General features: G+C 42.2%; 1 protein-coding gene across 12 annotated transcripts in view; it reads right to left on the bottom strand.

Annotated features, from left to right (window-relative positions):
• Window positions 1-25,639, bottom strand: part of KATNIP (katanin interacting protein) — a 181,367-nt gene that overhangs the window by 68,090 nt on the left and 87,638 nt on the right. For all 12 annotated transcript variants that reach the window (XR_012161174.1, XM_073362645.1, XM_073362649.1 and 9 more), the window contains 4 exons: window positions 22,207-22,309; window positions 16,965-17,177; window positions 14,035-14,175; window positions 7,231-8,104 (listed from right to left, as the gene is read on the bottom strand). Coding sequence is in view for 11 of the 12 variants with exons in the window: in XM_073362645.1 (XP_073218746.1) it covers window positions 7,231-8,104; window positions 14,035-14,175; window positions 16,965-17,177; window positions 22,207-22,309 (1,331 nt within the window). In the remaining variant the exon portion in view is untranslated. The remainder of the gene's footprint in view (window positions 1-7,230; window positions 8,105-14,034; window positions 14,176-16,964; window positions 17,178-22,206; window positions 22,310-25,639) is intronic.

A 25,639-nucleotide genomic window follows, 5' to 3' on the forward strand; every position in this document is an offset into this window, starting at 1 on the left:
GAGACTTTGTTTGTGGCAATTCTCGCCCAAATTACTGCTAATTCTGTATTGATTGTATGCCTTTTGTGCCTGATATTTCCTGCGGTGGTTTGCTCAGGAGCACTTTCTCCATTACGGGCCCGAATGACATATAACCTATGGGAAAGATTGGCTTCAATAGCAAATGTTACCCACTTTTGTTTATTTGATTTTGTAGCAGCTGAAGAATTGTTAGGTACGTGCCTTATTCCAGTATGTCATCACCCTGAGGAAACTGGAAATGAGATGATGCTCGCTGCTTACGTGAACCTCTCTTCCCAGTATTCTAGCATGGCTAATTGGGGCCCGGCCAATTACACTTTACCTTTTTAAGCTCATTTTTTGCTGTTGCTGTGTGCAATGTATTTCCTTTTTGTTAAGGCTTTGTCGAGAACCGCCCTGGCAGGCTCCACGAGTTATGACCTCATCTGTCTGGGAGTTAATTGGCTTGCAAAAGCGAATTGATGGCTACCATGAGATGGCCGAGCACAAATAAACAAAAAAGGAGGGGATGTAGGATTCATACAAGGTTCATGCGCTTGACAACATTCAGGGCACACCCGGAGTGTTGTATAGGACCTGTGCACACACAGCTCCTTTCAAGGGCATCAACCTTGGAATCTCGCCCAGATGACATGAACCGTGGGAAGCCTCCCAGGACTGGGCTCAAGGCCCGAGAGCAAGGAATGCAGTAGACAGAAAGTGGTAAATAAGAATGTTAAACAAAGCCAGTGTATTCCTTTTATCTGTTGGAGAATGTAATGCGCGGGGGGAGAGAAAGAATAAAGGGGAAGGTGGAAAGCTGACAGGCAGAAGCCCGTTAGCAGACCAGCTTGGTTGCTTGCTTAAAGCTCTGTGCTGTCTTGTCATTGAACCGCAACAGGAAGTTACCTTGTGCAGTAATGATGGTTCTTCGAGATGTGTGCCCCTATGGGTGCACCATTGTAGGTATGTCTGCATCCCTGTGCGTTTGAAGCTGAGTTTCCAGTAATCACATAGTGTTCCGCGAAAGAATGATCAGATGCCCAAGTCGCTACCCTACAGGTTTACGAGATAGGAACATTCTTGAGGAAGGTAACAGAGGTGGAAACCACTTCATCAAGTGTGTGCAGATTCCATATGGAGGTAACACACTGAGAGCATGATAGCAGTAGCAAGTACCGTTTGAGAACCATTTGGAGAGTCTTTGCGCTGATATTGCTATGCCTTTTGACCTTTCCTCAATGGAGGAGAAAAGCTTAGGTGCTTTCCTAAAGGCCTTCGTCCTGTTCAGAAAAAAGGCTAAGGGCTTGTCTTCACTACCAGGGTAAGTCGACCTATGTTACACTACTCCAACTACATGAATAACATAGCTGGAGTTGACGTAGCTTAGGTCGACTTCCCCCAGTGTTTTCACTGCGCTGCGTTGATGGGAGACACTTTCCTGTTGACTTACCTTAATCTTCTCGGGGAGCTGGAGTACCAGGGTCAACCAGAATGCGCTCTGTGGTCGATTTAGCTGGTCTTCACTAGACCTGCTAAATCAACCTCTCCTGCATCAATTGAAGCAGCGTTGATCTCCCTGTAGTGAAGACCAGCCCTAAGGCTCTCCTAGTAACTAGCAGATGCAGTATAGCCTCCCTATTATCACAGTGAGGCTTAGGAGAAAAGGTCAGTAGGTGAATCGGGTGGTTTATGTGAAAAGACAAGGTCATCTTGGAGATGAACTTTGGATGTGGCTTAAGAGTAACTTTTCTTTAAAGAATACTGTGAAGGGGGCAGGGGGTGTGCCATTAGTGCTGCCATCTCCCCTATTCTCCTCGCCAGGTGATGGCCGCCAAAAATGCCATCTTCATCGACAGGTATGGAAGCAAACAAGAGGTCATAGATTCAACAGGTGGTCTAGTCAGGCTCTTTAAAAATAGATTTAGGTCCCATGTTGGAGTGGAATGTCTGGGTTGGGAACAGAGATTGCCCACGAGGAATCTCTTTGTACTTGGGTGGGTGAAAACTGTATATCCTCCAGTTTGCTGATGGAAAGCCATTATGGTGGCAATGCGTACTTTGGGTGCACTGAGGGATAGCTCTGACATCTTGAGATCCTGCATGTAGTCCAACACCATGGGGAGAGTGGTAGATGCCGTGGTAATTTGCCTGGAATTGCACCAAACCTGAAACATAGTCCACTTCAGCAGGTAAATGCGTCAGGTAGCTGGTTTTCTACTGTGTAGTAGCACTTCCTATACCTCCTCGGAGCAGCAGATCTCTATGTGTTGGAACCATGAAGGAATCAAGTTTTGAGACAGAGGATCCGCAGGTTGGGATGGAGAGTTTATCCTTTGTTCTGTGAAAGGAGGTAAGGGGTGGGCTGAAGAGGGACTGGGGGACATGTTGCCAGGGTACACGTGGGTAACGTGTCTGTCTCGGCCTGTTGGGAGCAATCAGAATGACGTTTGCTTTTTCTCTTTTTATTTTTATCAGGACCTTGAACAGTAGAGGGAATGGGAGAAAGGCTCTTGTCCCATGGGAGAAGGAGAGCATCCCCTTATGAGTGTTTCCCGAGGCTGGCTCTGGAGCAATAGCGTGGGCATTTCCTGTTCAGGTAAGTAGCGAACAAGTCTATCATCGGGGTCCCCATTGATAGAATATGCTGTTGGGGTCATTTCCCACTCATGGTCATGTAAGAACTTGCAATTGAGACTGTTTGCTGTTATGTTCTGCACTACCAGTAGATAAGCTGCTGATATTAAAACATTGTGGCGAATGCACCAGTTCCACAGCTTTAGCGCTTCTGTGCATAGGGAAGATGATCTTGCCCCCCTTGACGATTTATGTAATACATGCACACTATGTTGTCTGTCATAATTTTTGTGTGCGTATTTCTGATCAGTGGAAGAAAGTGAGCACAAGTATTTCTGACTCCGAGTTCGAGGAGGTTGATGTGGAGAGTTGTCTCCATGGGCGACCACTTGCCCTGAGTCTTGAAGTTGTTGAGATGCACTCCCCAGCCAATTAGGGATACAATGTTGGGGAAGATGTGTGAACAGGACCTCCATACAGACATTTGTTGGGTCTTTCCACCAATCCAGGGAGTGTTTGACCCTGGAGGGCATTGAAAGAGGTTTGTCTTTGTTTGGTCTGTAAACAGATCTGAACCATGCCTGAAGACACCTCATGTATAGTCTGGCATAAGATAGTATAAATGTGCTTGCTGCCATATGTCCCAGAAGCTGGAAGCAATGTCTGGCTGACGTTTGTGGGATGGCTTGAATTGTCTTTATGAGCGTGGGCAGTCTGTGAAATCTGTGTTATGAGAGGAGTGCTTTTGCTTGCAGTGAGTCGAGATTGGCTCCGATAAACTCCAAACACTGTACCAGAGTTAAGGTTGATTTTTGGACATTGATTTGTAGGCCCAGCTTCGTGAATATGTCCATAGCTCCATGGGTGACCCCTAGGGCATCTTTGAAGGAGCAGATCCTGAGGAGACAGTCATCCAAGTATGGGTAAATTATAATCACCAGGGTGTGTAGATAAGCCAATACTACAGAGAGGACCTTGGAGAACATTCTGGGAGCTGATGAGAAGCTGAAAGGAAGTACTCTGTGATGATAATAGTCCTGACTAGGGTAAACCAGAGGAATTATCTTAGGGATGATATAATGGATTTGTGGAAATACGCATTCTGGAGATCAAGGGCTGAGAACCAATTTCCCTGTTCCAGAGATAGAATAATCTCTGCTAGCATGACCATCCTGAGTTTTTCTGCCTTCATATATTTGTTCAGTGCTCTGAGGCCCAGTATGGGTCTCCAACCTCCTTTTTTCTTGGGGATCAGGAAAAATCGGGAATAAAAACCTTTTGCCTCTGAGATGTACTGGAACAGGTTCTACAGCTTCCAGGCATAGGAGGTGATCTATTTCCTGTCTTAACAGTCTCTCATGAGAAAGGTCCCTGAAGAGGGATGGGGAGGGAGGTGAAATGGTTAAAGTATCCTTTGGAGACAATCTCCAAAACATTTGTCGGTAGATATGTGTTCCCAATTTTGAAGAAACAGAGCAAGACAGCATCCAAAGGGATGTGGAAGGTCTGAAAGTTGCAGCTAATGCTGTAGGAAGTGACCTCTCAGAGTCTTGTCCAAGGCATCAAAACTGGTGCTTCGAGGTAGAAGGTTTTGATGCTGAAGATTGAGGGGCTGATGGTTTACACCTCTGAAATTTAGACTTCTTTTGCTGTGACTCATAGTAGCACTGTGGAGGGGACTGGGGATGACGTCATTTGTGGAAATACTGAGGACTAAATTTCCGTTTCTGACCCAGTGTGTAGATCCCCAGTGACCATAGTGAGGCCCTACAATTTTGAGAATGTGGAGTGATGCATCAGTCTTAACTGCAAACAATTTTGTGCCTTCAAAAGAGAGATCTTCTACTATCATCTAAACCTTCTTTGGGAACTCCAAAAGGTATAACCATAATGTCCATTGCATCACAACCACTGTTGATACCAAGCAGGCCATTGTAACCACAGCACCTAATGCAGTCTAGAGTGCTGTTCTTGCCACTAACTGCCCCTCATATACAATAGCCTGAAACTGTTCTCATTGTGGATCTGGCAGGTGGTCAATAAAAACGTTAAATTTGGTGTAGTTCTTGTGGTCACATTTTGCCATTAAGGCTGGTAATTTGCAATTCTGAATTGCAACGTCGATGAAGAATAGGCCTTCCTTCCAAACAAGTCAAGCCTTTTCCAGTCCCTATCATAAGAGGTAGATTTTGTATGATGTTGGCGGACACGAGAGTTCACTGTATCCCCCCATCAGGAGTAGTTTCAACTTTAGTTCCTGGCTTTTTTGGGATCTGGCTTTTAGCTGCCAGCAAAAAGTACACTTTTGTGGAATGTGGGCCTCTCCAAGGCACCGCACACAGAGGGAATGTCTGTCTGTAACCACTACGGCTTCCCTGCAGGAGAGGTGCCTCTTTAACCCAGGGGAACCAGGCATGTCCCTTACTGGGGACAAACCCTCGGGAAGAGAAGGGGATAAAATAAAAAACTAGGGGGGTTATTTATTTATTTTTAAACAGGAAAGAAAAAACTAACAGAAACCCCATAACACTAAGAAGAAAAGGGTGAACGAAAACACTAAGGGAACATTTCTAAAGACCTAAAGTATCTGTGAACAGATTGCTAATTGGCGGTTGAGAAGGAACTAAGGGTGGTTCAACACTAATTCGCCTTAAAGCACACAGAACACAAGGGAGGGAAAGAGCGTGCACGGGCCGAACAGACATTGCTACCGAAGATCTCTGATCAGAAGCGCAGGGACACAGACACACCCACAGTGAAGCATCCATAGGGATACATCTCGAAGAAGAACCAAGCATGTCAGCAATGAGTTACAGAAAAGGCAACCAATCTAGGAGCAGCATCCGAAATGTCAAATGAAGCTCTAAGGGTGTCTGTCCACATTTTGACTCTCCTTGATAAGGGCATTGGCTAATTTACTATGTTCTTCTGGGAGATTATTTGTAAAAAAGTGAATTTTTGTCCCAGATATGAAATGTATATGTGACCATCATTGCCCGATCATCTTCTTTAAATATGAGAATTGCAAATGAAGAAAACAGCTTCCTTCCCAAAGAATCTAATCTTTTCCCCTCTAAGAAAAGGAGTACTTGTGGCACCTTAGAGACTAACCAATTTATTTTAGAATAAGCTTTCGTAAGCTACAGCTCACTTCATCGGATGCATTCAGTGGAAAATACAGTGAGGAGATTTATATACACACAGAACATGAACAAATGGGTGTTTATCATGCACACTGTAAGGAGAGTGATCACTTAAGATGAGCTATTATCAGCAGGAGAGTGGGGGGGGGGAAAGACAGCTGTGTTTAGTCACATGTCAATACTCCTTCTCACTGTCAAGTTTCAGTGAAGATAAAGATTGAAACCTAGCATGACTGAGCCCTTCTGTTCATATATTAGGACCTTGTTAAATCAACTTTAAAAAAATTAAACCACAAATGACCTTGATTATCACTACAAAAGATTTTCTCCCCCTCCCCCCCCCACTCTCCTGCTGGTAATAGCTCATCTTAAGTGATTGCTCTCCTTACATTGTATATGATAAACACCCATTTTTTCTTGTTCTGTGTGTATATAAATCTCCTCACTGTATTTTCCACTGAATGCATCCGATGAAGTGAGCTGTAGCTCACGAAAGCTTATGCTCAAATAAATTGGTTAGTCTCTAAGATGCCACAAGTACTCCTTTTCTTTTTGCGTATAGAGACTAACACGGCTACTAATCTGAAACCTTTTCCCTTCTCTGTCATTAGGGGCTTAGTGTAAATACCCAGATCTTGACCTCTATACTGTTGCTGCCAGTCCTAGGGAGTTAAGAGGAAGATGCACATGAAAGTATGAAAAACCCTCAGAGGATTTGGTACAGCTTGTCCACTTTCTTGGAAATAGGTTGGTTAGCTGGCTTGAGAGTCTGGAAGGCCCAGAGTCCATGGCTAGGACATCTGTATTGTGGGGTGACCCTGGAGCCACAAATCCTGGGAGCCCATCCCAGGACTTCAGGCTCCTGCCTATGTGGCTGGAAGCCTGGAAACCCTGAGAGCCCTGGATCAGGCTGGAGTTCTGAGGGCTTAAATGCTTCCTGCTGGAGAACTAGAAGCTGAGCCTTGGCTAGAGCCAGGGCTCCCAGGCTCCATGAAAGGGAATCTGGAAGCCCTCACATGATGGGGCTGATCTGGAGCCACATACCCTGGAAATGCAGGCTCCCCAGCACGTCCACCAGGTCAACTGGCAGGAAACCAGTCATGTTTCTGACAGAATCCTGCCTGAGAATCAATTAAAATTCATCAAATCTAAACCATTTTTACAAAACATTTCAGGTTTAATAAATACACAGTATTTAATAAATTCACAGTTTCATCAGAATTTCCAACCAGTCCTATTGCAAAGATAACCTTCCATCATAATTAACCATGAAATCCATTCTTCCTCTGAGCATGACTGACACCCAAACTTAGAATGCAAGCTGTTCAGGACAAGGACTTCTCTCGCATTATATGTTTGCAGCATGCTCAGTACAGTGGTGTCTCTGTCCTGCTCGAGAACAACAAAAACTAAATACTGCATTAGTGTAACTAAAACCTGTCTCATATATCCTGATAAGGGAGAACATGTAAGCAAAGCTTGAGTTAAGGATGCTGTCTTCAGCTCTTACCTGTGTGTGTCAGACCTTCATCTCCATGACTTGTACATAAACCCTCCTTTCTTATACCTCTGCTGCTTCTCCTCCCACTAGCAGGACATTCAGGGGTGCAGCAATACTTGTTGGGAAGCTGGTCTAAAATGTCCAAGTTAATAGTACAGTCTTTACTGGTTACCATTTGTGTCTTCTCATCTCCATTTGCATTCCTACTGTTGGATCTCCCCAGTTCACTTCCGTGACATTTGATAGTCTCATCAGTTAGTCCTGGACAGCCCCTCATGGGCTGCTCTTGAACTCTCAAATCTAAAGGGTGCTTTGTATCCAGCCAGGAGGGTTTCTGTTTATGGTACTTCTCTGTCACTTGGGAAGAGGACTGTAACCAAGATGGAGTTACACCTGTAGATTCAGATAATTTTCTTCCAGTTAGTTTTTCCATTTGCTCACTCATAGTAAGCTCATCATCAGACTGAATGTACTCCACAACTGCTGATTCTGACACATCATTCTTGAGAGCCTTCGTAGACACAGGAGTTGATAACACCTTCAGATCTTCTTCTAATCTAGTCAATTTCTCTTTCCTAAAGTTGATGGAATTCATCATTTCCTCAGGGAGATTTTCTTCTAAGGAAGATTTCCAGTGTAATAAAGCCCAGTCTGGCTGTGGATATTTTAAGTACAGGTCCTCCTTATTGCCTGTGCTATTAGCTCCATTTGATTGTTTTCTTCCTTGTGTAGAATGTGCAGCAATCTCTTGTCTATTGTCTTTAAGGTTGATTGTAGTGCTGAAATCAGTGGTTAGATCTCCACAGCCTTTTTCTAACTGACCACTGAATACAAGGTTCTCATCAATATATAGTTTCACATTCTTTGCACCTATGTCAAGATCCTAAAGGAAATGAAATAGAAGCATGAAGATTTGTATTGCACTTCCCCAAGTATCAGATTTAACAGAATTGATATACTGACTCCAGAGTGAATAGGGAACATATTAATATAATGCAATGACAATCCATATAAAGATACAAAATATTTTTTAAATGTAGGTTCCAAGCAATCAGACTTTCATGGGGATCACTGTGGGGGTCCAGAGAAATAGAGTTTTCCCCTGCAGATTATGGGTCACCAGTATAGCCAGTCCACAGATGCTAAAATAGCCCATGAGCTGCTGCCCAGTAAACTTATAAATGGGAAGTTTTAGCTAGTAGATATGTGTAGTGGTGGACCCACTAGCCCAGCTACCACCCCAATCCCCATCTGCATTGTTGCAGGCAGAACTACCATAGAGTGGTATTCTGTCATATTTAAGTGAAACCACAACACTTCCACTAAAGTCAGCATCTTCCAAGCCTCTGAGGAGGGGAGAGAGAAGACTTGGCTTTAGAGATTACAGAGTTGTTCTTTTTATATGATTGTGTATGATTTATCTGGGGGAAAATATGACTGTCCTAAATTCCCTGTAAGAAGAAGCCAGTAAACTAAGGTTCCAAAATAGCTGTTGCTATTGTTTCAAATATAGTTTAATTTTCTCTTTGATCACTGGTGTAATTAGATGTTTTGCTGTGTGTGTGTGTTCTCCCTGTGTGCTGTCCCAGCTCTGTGCAGACAGCTGGCTCAGTAGACCTTGAGTGAACCACCCAATAACCACAAGATTGATTAAGGTACGAAGGGACCCAGCCAGGTTTATTGCTGACGAAGCACAGTCCTAGCTTCCCGGATCAATGTCTACAGTTACACTGCAATGTATGCCCATGACAATGGACGCAGCTCAGTCAGTGGCGGGACTTTCCACTGCCCCCCTAGGCTAGCCAAAGACACTCCCTCTGAGATGCTTCTTTATACAGCAATACAAGCAAGTTAAGTATTACCCCTGACATATCTGGGCGTCACCCACTGTCTTGTACCTGTTGGTTCAATCAAAACATCTCTATCCATCATGCTGTCATCCTGACCTAATCTTTAGGATGAGTCAGTGTGTTCCCGTTATCTTGGGGAATGTGCTGGTATCTGGGTGTTCTGGTACCATCCTTCTGGAATGTGTTTGCGTGTATTTTCTTATAACTAACACTACTTAGGAATGTATGTTTCTGCAATATTAGCCCTGTTATTGCCAGATTCTGTGAGCAAGGCCTGCCTCCAGTTCACAACCTGACTTTGCTTTATATTAGCAAAGCTTTGACCACCACTTTAGTCCAGGCCTCAGGCCTCATACCAGTCCTCTGATACAAGGGCTTAAGTTTCAAGACCTCTTCCTACTACAACTGGTACCCCAGAAACGTGTCTGATAGTTGTGCAGGGATCCAGAATGAGAGTTAGAAAATGGAACAAGTTTACTGAACAAGACTACTTTTATTATTGTAAGCATGGCATGCATCTTCATGATATCTGAATACCTTTTAAGGCTTAAGTTGAGGCATTCAAGATTTCAGTAAGAGAGCCCAAAAGTCCCGCTGTTTTCCCTGTTGCCTGCAACTTTACCAGTCAGCTAGGAAACCAAAATTCAGTTACTTGGAAAAGCCTCAGCCAAGAGGGCAAGTTTGATCTTAACTGTATTTCTGCTGGAAGTGAGTTCCAGAGGCATTGTCTGCTACCAAGAAAACTACCACTAGCATCTCCAACCTTCACCACTGGCTTGTGACATAAACTGCACAGTAGGTTGAGACACGGAGGCATCCTTTATGGTAATCTGGGCCTACATCATTTAGGGAGGCTGAACTGATTCATCTGATGGATGGCAGACTTTATACAGATGAAATTTACTCCTGGGGCAATTCTGTGGCCACTGCACAAGCACAGTATTAATGTCCCCTGCAGATTTTACTCTTTCCCTGCAGAATAATTGATTCATGTTCCCCTTCTAGGTAGCATTCCCAAGTGGGCACATCTGGTTTAGGCATCGGGAGCAGCCAAAGGAGAAATAAATCACCGCCTAGGGGTGTGGGGCTGGGCAGTGCATGCAAGACTCTGTCCCTCGCGCCTGCTATCTCGGTGCGCCCAGAGCCAGGGCATATTTAAGAGCTGTTCCAGATCATGGCCTAACTTCACTCCTAAGAATGTGCTGCCCACAGCAAAGAAAAACCTGCGGCTGGCCTGTGCTCATGGGGCTTGGGCTACAGGAGCTGTGTCACTGCTGTGTAGACTACCGGACTAGGGCTTGAGCCCAGGTTCTAGGACCCTGCGGGGGAGTGCACCCACTTCACAGGAGGGGGGTGTGTGTGTGGGCAGTGGAGGAGGATGGGTGGGGAAATTATGTGTACACACATGCAGGGGTGTGCAGGAGAGAGGGAAAACAGGTGTGCGCACACAGGGGAATGTAGAGAATGCAAGAGGGACTTGCAAGAGGCAGAAACTTGGTGAGATGACCAGGGAATACAGAAAAGTGCAAGAAGCAGGTGGAATTTGAAGACAGGGTGGAGGATGGAAAAAACTAGGGTGTACACTGTGGCTGTTTTAAACTGCTCTAACAAAACAAAGTAGTTGTAAACACAGTTTAACTGGCCAATATGTTCTGGCTTCTCATGCTGCTTCAGAGTAGCAGAAAGCAGCCAGAGCACATTGGTGCATCTGATCATCAAAAAGACAACATTTTGAAAAATGATTTATGGTTGCTATTTCAAATCACTAGAAATATCTCATGGTAACATTCTACTTGGGTTTTTTGAAACAAGGACATTTCCAGATTAATTTCATCTCGGAAAAAAAGACTCACATACCTATATGATTATTGCATGGTATCCTTAGAGGACAAAGTAAGGTGGTTTGGGTGCCCTGGCAGAATTTTTCTATACATTAACATGTTTGGATTTACTGCAGTTTAATTTTAGCTCTGAATTTCCTGGATGTATTATATTTGGTTTGGGGATAATTGTGACATCTCTAATATATTTTATCCTATATACTGATATATACTGTTAACTGTAACTCCATCAAAAAGGAATTAACTCAGGGAAGTCCTATGTCCTATTATACAGGAGGCCAGACTAGATCAGGGATCGGCAACCTTTGGCACGCAGACTGCCAGGGAAACTCCCTGGTAGGCCGGTTTGTTTACCTTCAGCGTCTGCAGGTTCGGCCGATCACAGCTCCCACTTGCCGCGGTTCACCATCCCAGGCCAATGGGGGCTGCAGGAAGGGTGGCCAGCACATCCTTCGGCCCGTGCTGCTTCCCGTAGCCCCTATTGGCCTGGGACGGCGAACCGCAGCCAGTAGGACCTGCGATTGGTCGAACCTGCGGACGCAGCAGGTAAACAAACCATCCCGGCCCACCAGGGGCTTTCCCTGATGGGCCGCGTGCCAAAGGTTGCCAATCCCTGGATGAGATCATCACAATGGTTTCTTTGGCTTTTATAATCTATGAATCTTAGAACCAGAAAATTGAATTTTTCATTCAAAAATGTTTTGACAATTTCAAGACTTTTTCTTCAACATTTTTTGAGTTGGGAGATTCATCAGAAGTGACCCTGTTTCACAGAGTTTGTTTCAAAGAATCAATATTTTTTTGATGACCTATAACCTTTTTTGGTGCCTATAACCACCCCAGAGCATTAATTCCTTGAGTAAGATATGCACACAACCCTAATGGCTATTGTTTTTCCACAGGTCCCAGGAGGTCTGATTCTAAAACACATGCTCTAAAAAGTGTGGCTCTACAGAGGTAATTCTCAAAAGGAGAACATGAATTTAATTGTGAGCCTTTTTATGAACAGTGAAATTCACACTTCTTAAATTAACTAACACTTTAAGCCACTAAATTTAGCAAGCCCATTAATTCTATGTATACCTTTGTTAAAGTAATAAAGGCAATTTCCTTGAAGTTTATAAGTTTAGTCATTATTAAACCTGTCTTTATAATTAATCCAGTAAATGTAGGTCTAGATCCAAAACCCAGTGAAATCAATGGATAGACTACTATTCATTTAATAGGCTTTATATCACGCCCTTAATCAGCCAGTTGCAAATTTGGTGTGTGATTTCTCTTAAATTAGTAAACTTGACTATGTTGGTGATTATCTTTCTGCTGTATAGGTATTTAGGTCTATAAACCTGGCAGATATCACCTTGATCACCTTTGCATTAAATCAATACATGCAGCAGATGTCTTCAGAAGTGCCCTTACATTTTAATCAACAATGACAGTGAGACAGTACTTTTTATTTGAGATGTCCTTTAAATTAATACACATTTTCACTTAAATCAATTAAATTTTCTGTAGTAATTGTGTGGCAGGTTCTAATAGTTTTCTTTCAACCACTTCTTTTGACCTTCAGTTCCTGTTTTAAAATCCCAGATCCCTAAACAATCTCAACAATTTCAGTTTCTGTTGAAGTACTTGTTCAAACTGAGATAAGCTTTGCATGAATTGCAGAAATATTCAGGATTCACTTGGGATGCATTTAAACACTTCTCCCCACTCATGGCTTTTTCTTTTTTTTTTTTTTTTGAGGGGTGGAAAGAAGGGGAAGCAGGTGGTGATACTCAGGATCTTAACAAAATAGTAGTTTTGGTCAGGATTTATTTTAGCAGGGGAGGGAGTGATCAGAGGGCTGTTATAACTTAAATTGTAAAGCTCTTTATTATTTATTTCTTTAAAAAATACTTGAATAAAAATGAATACAGCAGAAATGGTGCTAACTTTTCCATATCACAGATGATAGCGGACCATTCAGAATTATTTTCTATTATTTCCCCACATGAAAAATAGTAGGCTAGATCCTCAGCTGGCATAAGTCAGCACTGCTGCACAGGAATCAATAGGACTACACTAGTTTGTACTAGCTGAGAACCTAGCCAAAGTGGGGTTTTTCCAACTATTTCATGTATCAAAACAATTAAATCAATATACAGTTACATTTGCGACATATTCAACACACGGTGACAACAGACCAGTATTATTTACTCCACAAATAGAATTCCTTTTCAAAGGGTTCAGAAAGGTCCATTGTATCCCCCCTGCTTACAGTATAACATCCTGTAACCCACATTTAATACACACAGCAACAAGGATTCCAGAAAATAATTTAAGCTGGTGTTATATTGTGTTTGTTAAGACGGTTTCCCCTGCGGCAGTTTCTGTACATTTGTATTGCCATATGCTTATATAAGAACACAGATGAGAGCAAGTCAGAAAGGATAAAGCTTATCTCATTTATAATCCACAACAGAAAATCCTCTTTGACTCAGTACCTGGGAATTTTTTGAACTGAACATCATAGTGTACTAACTAGAATAATTTCACAGTGAATTGCAGACATATGAATCAGTAACCATCTGCCATGTAATGTCTCTTGCAATGCTAGAATATTTTAAAATTTTAACATGCATACACAGATTGTACATGCCAAATTTCAAGTGACAAAAACTACAGGAACCTGAGTTGGAAAGTCAGTCGATCTCTCTCTCATAAATCATCTACAAATTAATCATGTGATCAGACAAGTAGTCTTCTCTATTCTGATAATATAACCCAAACAGAGACCTGCATATTGAGATGCACTTACCTTTCAGCGTCTCAGTTTCTAATTACCAGTAAAGCCACAACAAACACTCTATGCAAGGATTTTGTTACCCCTTCTGAAATACTAGCAAGACTCTGAAAGAGAATACTGGCTTTGTTGGTGAAAACACTATGAGTTGCATGTCTACCACTTAGAATTAAGACAACAACAAAACCCCACAGTAGAGACATCCTGCAAGATCTCCTTTCCTATTAGAGAAGACAATATCTATATGTATTTCACACTTTTGGAAGGAAGGTCAACCTGAGTCTATCTAGGTCTAAGGTGAGTGTACACAGCAAGGAGTTGAGAAGAAGCTGCTTACACTAAGAGTCGTCGTGTTGTAATTCCAAATCTTGATCTTAGATATACCAAAGTCACGTGACCAGCTGGGATTGCGGATAACAAAGTAAAGCTGAACTGGTGCATGGAAAGGGCACGTCCACAGGAAGCACTCCTTGATGCTCTAAAACACGGACAAGCAGAGATGGTTAGTAATACGCTTTTCTTCTCCTGAAGCAAAGTAGTTGTGATTAACTCACTGCTCACCAGAAAAAGGGAGCAGAGAGCCCAAGTCACAGGAACAACAAATTGACAGACAAGACTGCTAAAGAGAAAGCAAAAGAAAAAACCTTTAACCCCAGTCTCCAAAGTGTACATTCTACTCTACTGCCTGCAGAAAAGCACAGAGCAGACGGGCTGTTAGATATAGGTCTGCTACCTGCTGTGCTTGTGAGAAGTTTGCATGCTCACCAGCGCTAAGACTGTCTGCAATGCTTTGTACATGCAGGGTCAAAACCAGTCCACAGTTTATTTTAATCAAATTAATCAGCTTGCAAGTTGAGGAGGGCAGGGGAAGGGGAAGGAGAGTATGATTTGTGCCCACAGGACACTGAGAAAAAAGATTAATTCAATTTCTGAAGGTACATTTCCGGTTTAACCCTTGGGAATAAGGGACTCTATGTTATTTTCTGTACTGCTCATGCTTTACCAGACTCCTATGCAGACAATTTTAGACCTAGAGCTTACAGATATACAAAGGTGTGTGCTTGATGGTTTTTTAAGCCTCACAGAGAACCACATTATGGATATGAGTAGACATCTGAGAATGGACAAAAGGGATTAAAAAACACAAGAATGTAGTACCCCCTGTAGCTGCAATGATCTACCTCCGCATGTGCAGCTACTAAGTTTATATCATGGGTCAGAAAGCAAAACCCAAAATCCGCACCCCGGTTACTGAGACCCTCTTGTGATCTTACATTGCCAACAGCTGGGAAAAGTGTAAGAAGCAAAGGGTTTAAAAAGCCAAGAGGAAAAGGGTGGGACATATTCTGGTAACCAGAAGGGATGGTATTTTGGCAGCTATAGGTAAAGTCAGGTGAAGGTGCACAGTATGAGAACTTCTTGAAAATTTTCTGTTGAACAGTTTTTTCAACAGAAAACTGAGTTTTTGACAAGAATTTTTTGTGAAAAGTATGCTTTCTGTGGAAATTTTTTATTTTTGGTCAAAAATTGAATGACCAACCCCCAAAATATTTCAGACAAACCCCAAAATATTTCAATTTAGAAATGCTGCTGCAGTCCCACAAGAGAGTTCAGTTGTCTCATATTCCCTTTTCCCTGTATTTCTGACCAGCTCAGTATAGGAGGGTTTCAGAGTGGTAGTGGGTTTTAGAAAGTTGGGGAATGGGAGTCACTAGAGCGGTGTGGGGGGACTGACTTTGACCTTTTCCTTTCCTCCAGAGCACTCCTTTTTCTCTGGACCACCTCATTCTCCTCTTTAAAATTCTTCCATTGAAGTTGATGTGGAAGTCATTAGAAAGTTAAAATTTTTATTCTTGCCTTCAAGGCTGCAGGCAGCTCTGGTCCTGCTTATAGTTTGCAAGAGCCCCACAACCCTCAGCCCCTTTTGTTCCCAGTGGAAGGTGTAGGTCTTAAAATTTGCCTTTGATCATATAGACACATAACACAGAATATATGTAATTTATAAAAAACACACATACCACCAAAACAAAACATTACACTGCACACACAATTTTCCCCAGGGAAGAGTATGATAGAAAGATCAAACCACATGTGATAGATATTAGTCACACTGCACTGTACTGGAAGACATGCAGTATAAGAACTTGCATAGAACAGGACAGAATAATATGCCGCACATCACCGTTACATCTGAGTGGCTCATATACACTAATCCATTTATCTTCAGACAGTGTGTGAAGGAGAGAAGTATTATCCCTATTTTACAAACTGGGAACAGAGGCCCAGAGAGATTAAGGGTAAATTTTTCAAAAAGCACCTACGTCACTTAGAACCTGAAGTCCAATTGACTTTCCGTAGAATTTAAAGACTTTTGAAAATTTTACCTCAAGTGACTTGCTGAAAGTCACACAGTGAGTGTATGGCCAAGGTGAAATCCTAGCTCTGTGGAACTCAATAGTAGTTTTGCCACTGACCTCAATGGGACCAGGATTTCATCCCAGAATTCCTGAGTTCAATGGCTTTACCACAGAGCATCCTTTCTCCTCCCCCACCTCTCGCTGCCTACACTTCATCCAATGTTTCCAAGATGCACACCCCTTTTGTTCAATTCTTTCACTCATCTTCATGCCACGCCTATGCCTGGAACACCTTCTCTTTCTACTCTACCCAGTGACTGCCCTTGGCAAAAGGTTAGCAGTGGGGTGCCCCAAACTTCTGTCCTAAGATCAGTGTTTAAAATATATTAGGAGTCTGGAAAAAAAAGTAAAGGTGCAAAATTTTCAGAAGACACAATTATTTAGGTTAATCATGAGAGGAAAAATAAGGAAATGCAGAAGATTCACAAGACTTTCCAGAAAAATTGTATCTTGGCAGATAGATGTATTACATTGTAGTCCATTGTTTTATAAATGTAATGTGCTCCTGTATTTAAAGCCTATATTACAGTGTAAACACACAAGGAGAGAGAGTTATCGTCTTCTGACTTTTGAGAATGAAATTGTGCAAATCCGAACATTCAAAATTCAATTACACAAACTCATCCATGTCTATAGTGCTAATTATATATTGGTCACACCCATCTTGGACAGAGACGTCCATCAGTGATAGCCATAAACAATATATTACACACATTTAAAATCACTGAATAAGTGGTAAAATTCAGGTTTAAATGTTTTAGAAAGAAAATAACTTACTGAGAGATCATAAACTATAAAGAAAACTATTGAAATGAAGGAGGCCTGTACAGGTGGGATGAGGGCAACTTACATTCAGGCTTCTATTGACCAGACAAGAGAGATCCCCTGGAGAGTCAGCATTTCGGATGTCCACGTCATGAGGAGACACAAACATCCTGACAGCATGTAAATCAAAGAATTCCACCTCCGTCAAGCCCACATTGACTGCATTCCCCCAATTGGAGAGGATTTCCATAGTCACATAAATGGCATCCTGTACTTCTGCCTTTGTTTGCAGCTGATCCTAAAAGAGAGATTGTTTATACACATAGATTATATACAAAAAATATAGTAAAAGGATGTTATGATTGCAAAGTCAAGCACCCAGAAGTTAGGAAATGTCAGAATCAAATATTCTGTTAATCTTTAAGGTGCCAGCGGTCTCCTTGTTGTTTTTGTGGATACAGACTAACACGGCCACCCCCTGATACTTGTCAGAATTTAGGGTGTTTAGATAATGTTCATTTGAGCTCATGCGCATTATCATGGTCCTGCCAAACGTCACACAGGAAGCCTATTGGAGAGTAAGGACTAGAACTCAGCATTCCTGGGGCCCAGTCCAGTCCCAAGCATTTAAACGCAAGAGACTCTCCTTTCTCTTCTTGCAACTCTCTGCCTCATTCACTTCATTCTGTATGGTGAGTCAGGCAAGGGTGTTCTGCAGAACAAACAGTATGTGAGCCATAAGTAAAAATTGCCTCTGACAGCATATGCCTTGGGAGTCAAACTGAAGTTGCACAAACAACCAATATTTTGGCACCTTCTAATTTCTGGGTGCTTGGCTTTGCAACCATAATGATTATTTACTGTATTTTTGGTATGTAATCCTTAGATTTGCTAAAAACAATAATAAAGAATGATTACTTACCTTATAGTAATTGTGGTTCTTTGAGATGTGTTATCCAAATGGATTCTACTCTTGGTGCGAATATGCCCCATGCACATGAGATATGCTTATTTTGGCCAGCAGAATCCATTGGGGCCATGCCTGCACCCTATACTTCCTTATACTCCTCCATCACACCCATCTGAAGCCCTAAGGGGTGGAGCAGGCCCAACCATACCACAGTTCCTTCACCAAAACAGAATCCCTGAGGAGTAGAACTTTGCAGTAGCAGGGTAGAAGGGCGGGTTGTGGACTCCATGTGGACAATAAATCTCAATGAACCACAGTTACTGTAGGGTAAGTAGCCATTTCTCCTTCAAGTGATTGATCACATAGATTCCACTCTTGGTGATCTACAAACAGTTATCTCTTTGATTGGAGTTGGGCAGTAGGAATCAAAATGGTTGTAGGACAGCTCTACCAAAATGGGGATCCAATCTGCAAGTGTTTACCATGAAATAGAAGTGTTTTGTAAATGTGTGGACCAAGCTGTATGTAACTGCCCTAGCCCTAGCCCTACAGATTTCAGAAATAGGGACATTCTTCAAACAGGCAGCTCTAACGTAGTTAGGTGGACCTAAGCTGACTAATTCATAACTTGTCCTTATACAGTTGGAGACCCACTTAGATAAGCTCTGAAGATATTGTCTGAATCATAATCTCTGCAAAGGACACATAGAGCCCCAATACGTTTCTGAGTAGTTGTTGTCATGTCAGTACTACATCAAGTATGTGAAGTTTAGCTTCCCCCAAGGTTGAGCAAGTCTCGGGAAAGAAAACTGGGAAATGAATAAATTGGCGTGCATGGAACTCTGAAACAATTTTGGGTAGGGAATTGGGTTGAGACCTGAGGATGATGTTGTCCTTATTAAATAATGCAGAAGGCAAACCTGCCATGAGGGCCGGAATATCTCCTGCCCTTCAAGCTGATGTAATGGTGTGAGATCCCTACCCTTATATTCACCCTTTTTACAAGACTATGATACATTTTGTACAAAGTATGCCTTGTGAGGTATCATTTGAAAATTCATAATTTGCTGAACATTATCATCCTGGTAAAATATGTGTGATAGCACTGTATGTAAAGTTATAAAATTTTACTATAGAAGACATGCTCCAAGTCTGGGAAAATAGCTTCAAACAAGTTCCCCAGACATGCTAGCCAACACCTCAACCAGGTGTCAACACAATCAAATGGACTATCCCTGGTTAAACAGCCATTCTTTTACAGGAAGAAGGGTGTGAGCAAGAAATCTACATATTGCCAACAGAACAGCTGGAGGTTCCCATACAAACAGACTTTCTGCCACCCTGTCCCTGAGTGAAAGGTGACTGTTACCAAAGTCTTTGTAGATAGAGGTGTAGAGAAGGATACTCCACTGTACCCATGAAGAGGTTTTTCCACCAGTTTAATGAAGACTTCTTGTGGGACCTTGTACAGCATGTCCACATGGTGTCTGCTGGATAGATACTAATTTCAACCATCCTTTTATGGAGCATAGATGAAGTCTGCAAACTGCATAACACAGGTGCATGAGTCCATGAATCCCAGCAGTCTAAGGCATACTCTTACTGATATTTTTGAATGATCTTCAAGGTGGTTGATGAGACTTACTGTTATCTGGAACTCTTCCTATGGAAGGTAAGCTCTCACTGACCTGGAGTCTAACACTGCTCCTCTGAACTCTATGCTTTGAGTTGGAATCACTGTGGAGTTTTATCTGTTGGTTTTGAGTCCCAGTGAGGTGAAGAGCTATAAGGTTACTTGAATTGAGTTGGTCACCTGTTGGATGATCTCCTCGAATCAGCTAGTCTCTGAGGTATAGGTAGACTTGGTTTCCTTGTCTCCTTAGGTGAGCCGCCATGAATGCCAAGTACTTGGTGAATACCCTCAGTATTGTGGAAAGACCAAAGGGCAGGACTCTATACTGGTAATCAGATGTTTCTACAAGGAATCTGAGGTATTTCCTGTGCTGGATGAATAGATAAGTGGAAACAGGCCTCTTGCAGGTCAAGAGCCAAGAACCAGTCCTGGAGATCTAAGGGAGGAATTATGGAGGGTGAGGCATGGGAGCCAGCAAACAGAACCGTAAACAGGGGAGTTTGAGTGGGACTTCTGTTGGAGTAGAAGGGAGGAGGAAAGCCCCTGGTCCTTAGTATGTGACAGTCTATACTACTGTGTTCACCACTTTTACAAAACTATGATAAATTTTGTACAAAGTATGCCTTGTTAGGTATCATTTGAAATGTCATAATCTGCTGAATGTTATTGCTTTGGTAAAAATGTGTGTATCCGTGTTGTATGTAAAGTCACAAGATTCTATAACATTGTAATAATTTGCCCTAAGGTTAAGAAAAGCAAGCCCAAATCAGTTTTTAGAGACAAAGACAATGGGAACGTGTGAACGTTAAAGAGGTCCCTAGCTAGACCCAAATCTGATCCTGGAGTCTGTAGCATACCCCAAGCACTATCCCAAGAGAACCTCTAGTAGCTTTCTTTCCCAAAGTGATTTTGACCGAAACAGACTCTGTTTTATCCATTCCTAATTTCTTTACAGTCTACCTCATCATTAATATACAATGCTACAATCCACCACCTTTACTTTTATTTCTGTCTTTCCTGAACAGTACATACCCTTCAATCCCTGTACTCCACTCATGACTTCTATTACATCATGTTTCTGTTATCCCTATAATAGCTGATTTCACTTCCTGCACCAGTAGTTCTAGTTTCTCCATTTTGTTGCCCAGGCTCCTTGCATTGGTGTACAAACGTCTTAGTTGTTTCTGCTTGGCTTTGCCTACATTCCTCACCCTATTGAGGACAGTCATTCTACAGCCAGTATCGCCTACCTGACTGCTAGCTTCATTGGTATCGGCACTGTTTTTCCTCTTGATGTCCATTCTCCTACCCACTGCTGTTCCTTTCTCAGTGGGGAACTGGTCTTTTTCGGAGCTGGCTCCTCAGATACAGGGTCCATGCTTAACTTTTTGGGAGTCTTCCCTGCATGCTCCAAAGGTTCCCCTTTCTTAGCAGACGTGTGCCCCAAGGTTGACGTGGCGCTGGATCTGTCCAGGGACAGATGTATACGGGATGTCTTCTGACCTGGCTCAGAGGGTGGTTGCAGGGAACGTTCCATCACCAACAGTCTGAGCTTTATTTCCCTGTTCTTCCTAGCCCTGAACTTAAGAGCTAAACAAAAAGAACACTTCTGGAAGATGTGGGACTCCCACAAGCAACGGACACAGTTGGAATGTCCATCAATATAGCCTCCTGGGAAAAGAGGCAGCGTTTCAAGCCTGGCAAACTAGGCACACCTCATCAGGAGAAGACAAGTCTCATGGAGAAACAGAGAGGGAAAACAGCCCTCTCACCTAAATTAACTATCTATTCCAGTGGTGGGCAACCTGCGGCCCGTCAGGGTAATCCGCTGGCGGGCCACAAGAAAGTTTGTTTACACTGACCATCTGCAGGCATAGCTGCCCGCAGCTCCCAGTGGCCATGGTTCACCGTTCCTGGCCAATGGGAGCTGCAGGAAGTGGCGGCCAGCCCGCGCAGTATCCTTTACCCCCTTTCCCTCCAGGTGGCACCTTTTCCACTCAGCTTCCGGAAAGCATCGTAGAATCTATTGACTGAGTTCAATTCCTAGTTCAGCCAGAACTGACCTTTGCAACCTTTCAGTTACTCCATCTGTAAAATAAAGGAGGAATGATACTTGCCTGCCTCGCAACATAGGTGTATGAGGCGGTGGCAAAACTAGCTAATTTTCCCTAAAGAAATGGTTGAGCTATTTTTGGTTAAACTTTCTTAAAAGAATTTAAGAAAATTTCAGCCTGAACAGTTAAAATTTGACAAAGAGTATAGTTAGGTAACCCTAACTATAGCTGTTGGTAGGAGTTCTACCTATAATACACACACATACCCTCTCTCTGACCAATCATCATCTGAAAGACAGCAAGTTTTCAGGTATGGAATATATGGAAACCACAGAGGTAAATCAAGACTCCAATCACTTGCACAGTCTGAACTTACTTCCTGCTGGGTGTGTCTATGGAGCAAGAGTTGCAAGTGACTTTGAAAAAAAGAGTTCATTGTGCCACTATACAACTACATTTTCCAAATATATATGACCAGCAGGACCCATATGACCCCTTCTCACTGCAAGAGAGTGAGACCCTGGCAATTCAGTAGTCCAAGGAAGCCCATGCCCATAGCTGTGCCTGCTCCCTGAGACATGTTGAAGTCATGTTTCCTGTGCCCTCTCCCACAAGGCCACAAGTCATTCAAAGTACCACTTTTGCATTTTGGTTTTTGATAAGATCTTGATGAGAGAATAGTTACAAAGCTGTGATTATTGCACCTATCTGTACAAGCCTTATTTCTCACCACAGAATCTGGCTCCGGTTCCTCAGTAGGTAGGACTTCATGACTGTGGCAGCTAGAACAGCTCTCAATTTCCTGCAGGAGTTTCAAAAGTTTCCTCTGTTGCCTGAAACATAGTTAAACTCTTAGGAATTTTGTTTCTGAACTTTTTACTTGGAAAAAAAATACTGAGTTAGAGTAAAGGTGAAGAAAACTCAGAATGAAAAAAAAAACCCACCTAACTCATGCAGGACATTACAGTTATTTAAAAAACCCTATTAGAAGCCCATGAAATTCAGACAAAGATGTACCTAAAAAGCAATGCAAACACTGATTATTTCTGCCCCCGTATCAACTGCAGCAGCATTTTTCTTTCTTTATTTCCCATGTACTTGCTTTGCAAGATATGCTATTTTAGATAAAGGATTTTTCTTAAGAACGTATTCAGAGAAGGTGAAGTTTAATCACAGTTTATAACTACCTACACAAAAGAAGATATTTGATACCAGAGGGCTCTTTAACATACATGTAAGTATCTATATGGGGAACAAATATTTAATAGTGGGCTATTCAATCTAGCAAAGAAAGGTATAACACAATCTAATGGCTGGAAGTTGAAGCTACACAAATTCAGAGTGGAAATAAGGTGTACATTTTAACAGTGAGAGTAATTAACCATTGGAACAACTGAACAAGGGCTGTGGGGGATTCTCCATCACTGATAATTTTTAAAAACAAGATTGGATGCTTTCTAAAAGATAGTCTCTAGGAATTATTTCAGGGACGTTCTCTGGCCTGTGCTATAGATTCATAGATATGAAGGACAAAAGGGACCACTGTGACCATCTAGTCTGACCTCCTGTATAACAAGCCTTATTTCCTATCTGAATTTGTCTAGCTTCAACTTCATGTTATACCTTTCTCTGCTAGATTGAAGAGCCCATTATTTAAATATTTCCCCCTATGTAGATACTTATATACTGTAATCAGGTCACCCTTTAACCTTCTCTTTGATAAGTTAAACAGATTGAGCTCCTTGAGTCTATCACTATAAGGCATATTTTCTAATCCTTCTCATTGCTCTCCTCTGAACCCTCTCCAATGTATTAAAATACTTCATGAATTATGAGCACCAGAACTGGACAAAGTGTTCCAGCAGTGGTTGCACCAATGCCAAATACAGAGATAAAATAACTTCTCTACTCCTGCTTGAGATTCCCCTATTTATGCATCTGAGAATCACACTGGCTGTTTTGGCCATAATATCGCACAGGGAGCTCATGTTCAGATGATTATCCATCATGATCCCTGTCAAGGTTCCTTTCCCACTCTGAACTCTAGGGTACAGATGTGGGGACCTGCATGAAAGACCCCCCTAAGCTTATTCTTACCAACTTAGGTTAAAAATTTCCCCAAGGTACAAACTTTGCCTTGTCCTTGAACAGTATGCTGCCACCACCAAGCGTTTTAAACAAAGAACAGGGAAAGAGACCACTTGGAGACGTCTTCCCCCAAAATATCCCCCCAAGTCCTACACCCCCTTTCCTGGGGAAGGCTTGATAAGAATCCTCACCAATATGTACAGGTGAACACAGACCCAAACCCTTGGATCTTAAGAACAATGAAAAAGCAATCAGGATCTTAAAAGAAGAATTTTAATTAAAGAAAAGGTAAAAGAATCACCTCTGTAAAATCAGGATGGTAAATACCTTACAGGGTAATCAGATTCAAAACATAGAGAATCCCTCTATGCAAAACCTTAAGTTACAAAAAGACACAAACACAGGAATATACATTCCATCCAGCACAGCTTTACCACCCATTAAACAAAAGGAAATCTAATGCATGTTCTAGCTAGATTACTTACTAACTTTACAGGAGTTGTAAGGCTGCATTCCTGATCTGTTCCTGGCAAAAGCATCACACAGACAGACAAACCCTTTGTTCTCCCCCTCTCCAGATTTGAAAGTATCCTGTCCCCTCATTGGTCATTTTGGATCAGGTGCCAGCAAGGTTATTTTAGCTTCTTAACCCTTTACAGGTGAAAGGGTTTTGCCTCTGGCCAGGAGGGATTTTATAGCACTGTATACAGAAAGGTGGTTACCCTTCCCTTTATATTTATGACAATCCCCAAATCTTTTTCAGAGTCACTGCTTCCTAGGATAGAGTCCCCCATCCTGTAAGTATGTCCTATGTTCCTAAATGTACATGTGACGTTGCACTCCATATGTTTTAAGGAAATATGCTAATGAGTGTGAAAATAATGTAACTGGAATATGCTTTATGCAAAAGGTCTCTTGTAAGGTATCATTACAAAGCTTATGATCTACCGAGTGTGTTCATCCTATTTGTTTGTATGTATTATTTCTATGTCTGGAGTTAGGAGAATAAGATATAAACTTTATTACTGATGTAAACATGTTAAGTGGAAGCCATTAAGGGTGCTTTAGAATTAATGAACTGTGAATAGGTTTGTTTACCTGCAAGTCTTCCTGTGTACCTGTCTTCCAGCTACTAGGTAATAAAGAAGGAGATCTTACAGTGACATGTGATCATGTCACCTGAACTGGAATCCATCTTAAACCTGGTGCTTTTCCATTTAGAAGGAAGGGTGGGGACCTAGAGAGAAAAAAGATTCCCGCCTTGGGCCAAAGCTATAAAAGGGGGTGGAAAAGAACAAAGGGGGCTGCCAGTCATGAGAAATCCCCTAGTTACCACCTGAGCTGGAACTAACAAGTGCTGCACCGGGGGAAAGGATTGGGCCCAGACTAGAAAGGAATCTAGTCTGTGAAAGAAGCTTATTGGAACATCTCTGAGAGTGAGATTTACCTTTATTCAGTTTTTTAATATATTAGACTTAGACTTGCGTGTTTTGTTTTATTTCGCTTGGTAACTTACTTTGTTCTGTCTGTTATTACTTGAAACCACTTAAATCCTACTTTTATACTTAATAAAATCACTTTTGTTTATTAATTAACCCAGAGTAAGTGATTAATATCTGGGGGAGCAAACAGCTGTGCATATCTCTCTATCAGTGTTATAGAGGGCAGATAATTTATGAGTTTTGCCTGTATAAGCTTTATACAGAGTAAAAAGGATTTATTTGGGGTTTGGATCCCATTGGGAGCTGGGTGTCTGGGTGCTGGAGACAAGAGTACTTGCTGAGCTGTTTTCACTTAAGTCTGCAGCTTTGGGGGCGTGGTTCAGACCATGGGTCTATGTTGCAGCAGGCTAGCAAGTCTGGCTCAACAAGACAGGGTTCTGGAGTCCCAAGCTGGCAAAGAAAATGGGCTCAGAGGTAGTTTCAGCACATCAGGTGACAGTCCAAGGGGGTCTCTGTGACTGAACCCGTCACAGTACACATTTACATTTAGCTGTATTAAATGCATACTGTTTGTTTGTGCCCAGTTTACCAAGCAATCCAGATTATTCTGTATCAGTGACCTGTCCTCTTCAT

Source organism: Lepidochelys kempii, chromosome 10 (assembly GCF_965140265.1).
Source record: "Lepidochelys kempii isolate rLepKem1 chromosome 10, rLepKem1.hap2, whole genome shotgun sequence".
Taxonomy (NCBI): Eukaryota; Metazoa; Chordata; order Testudines; family Cheloniidae; genus Lepidochelys; species Lepidochelys kempii.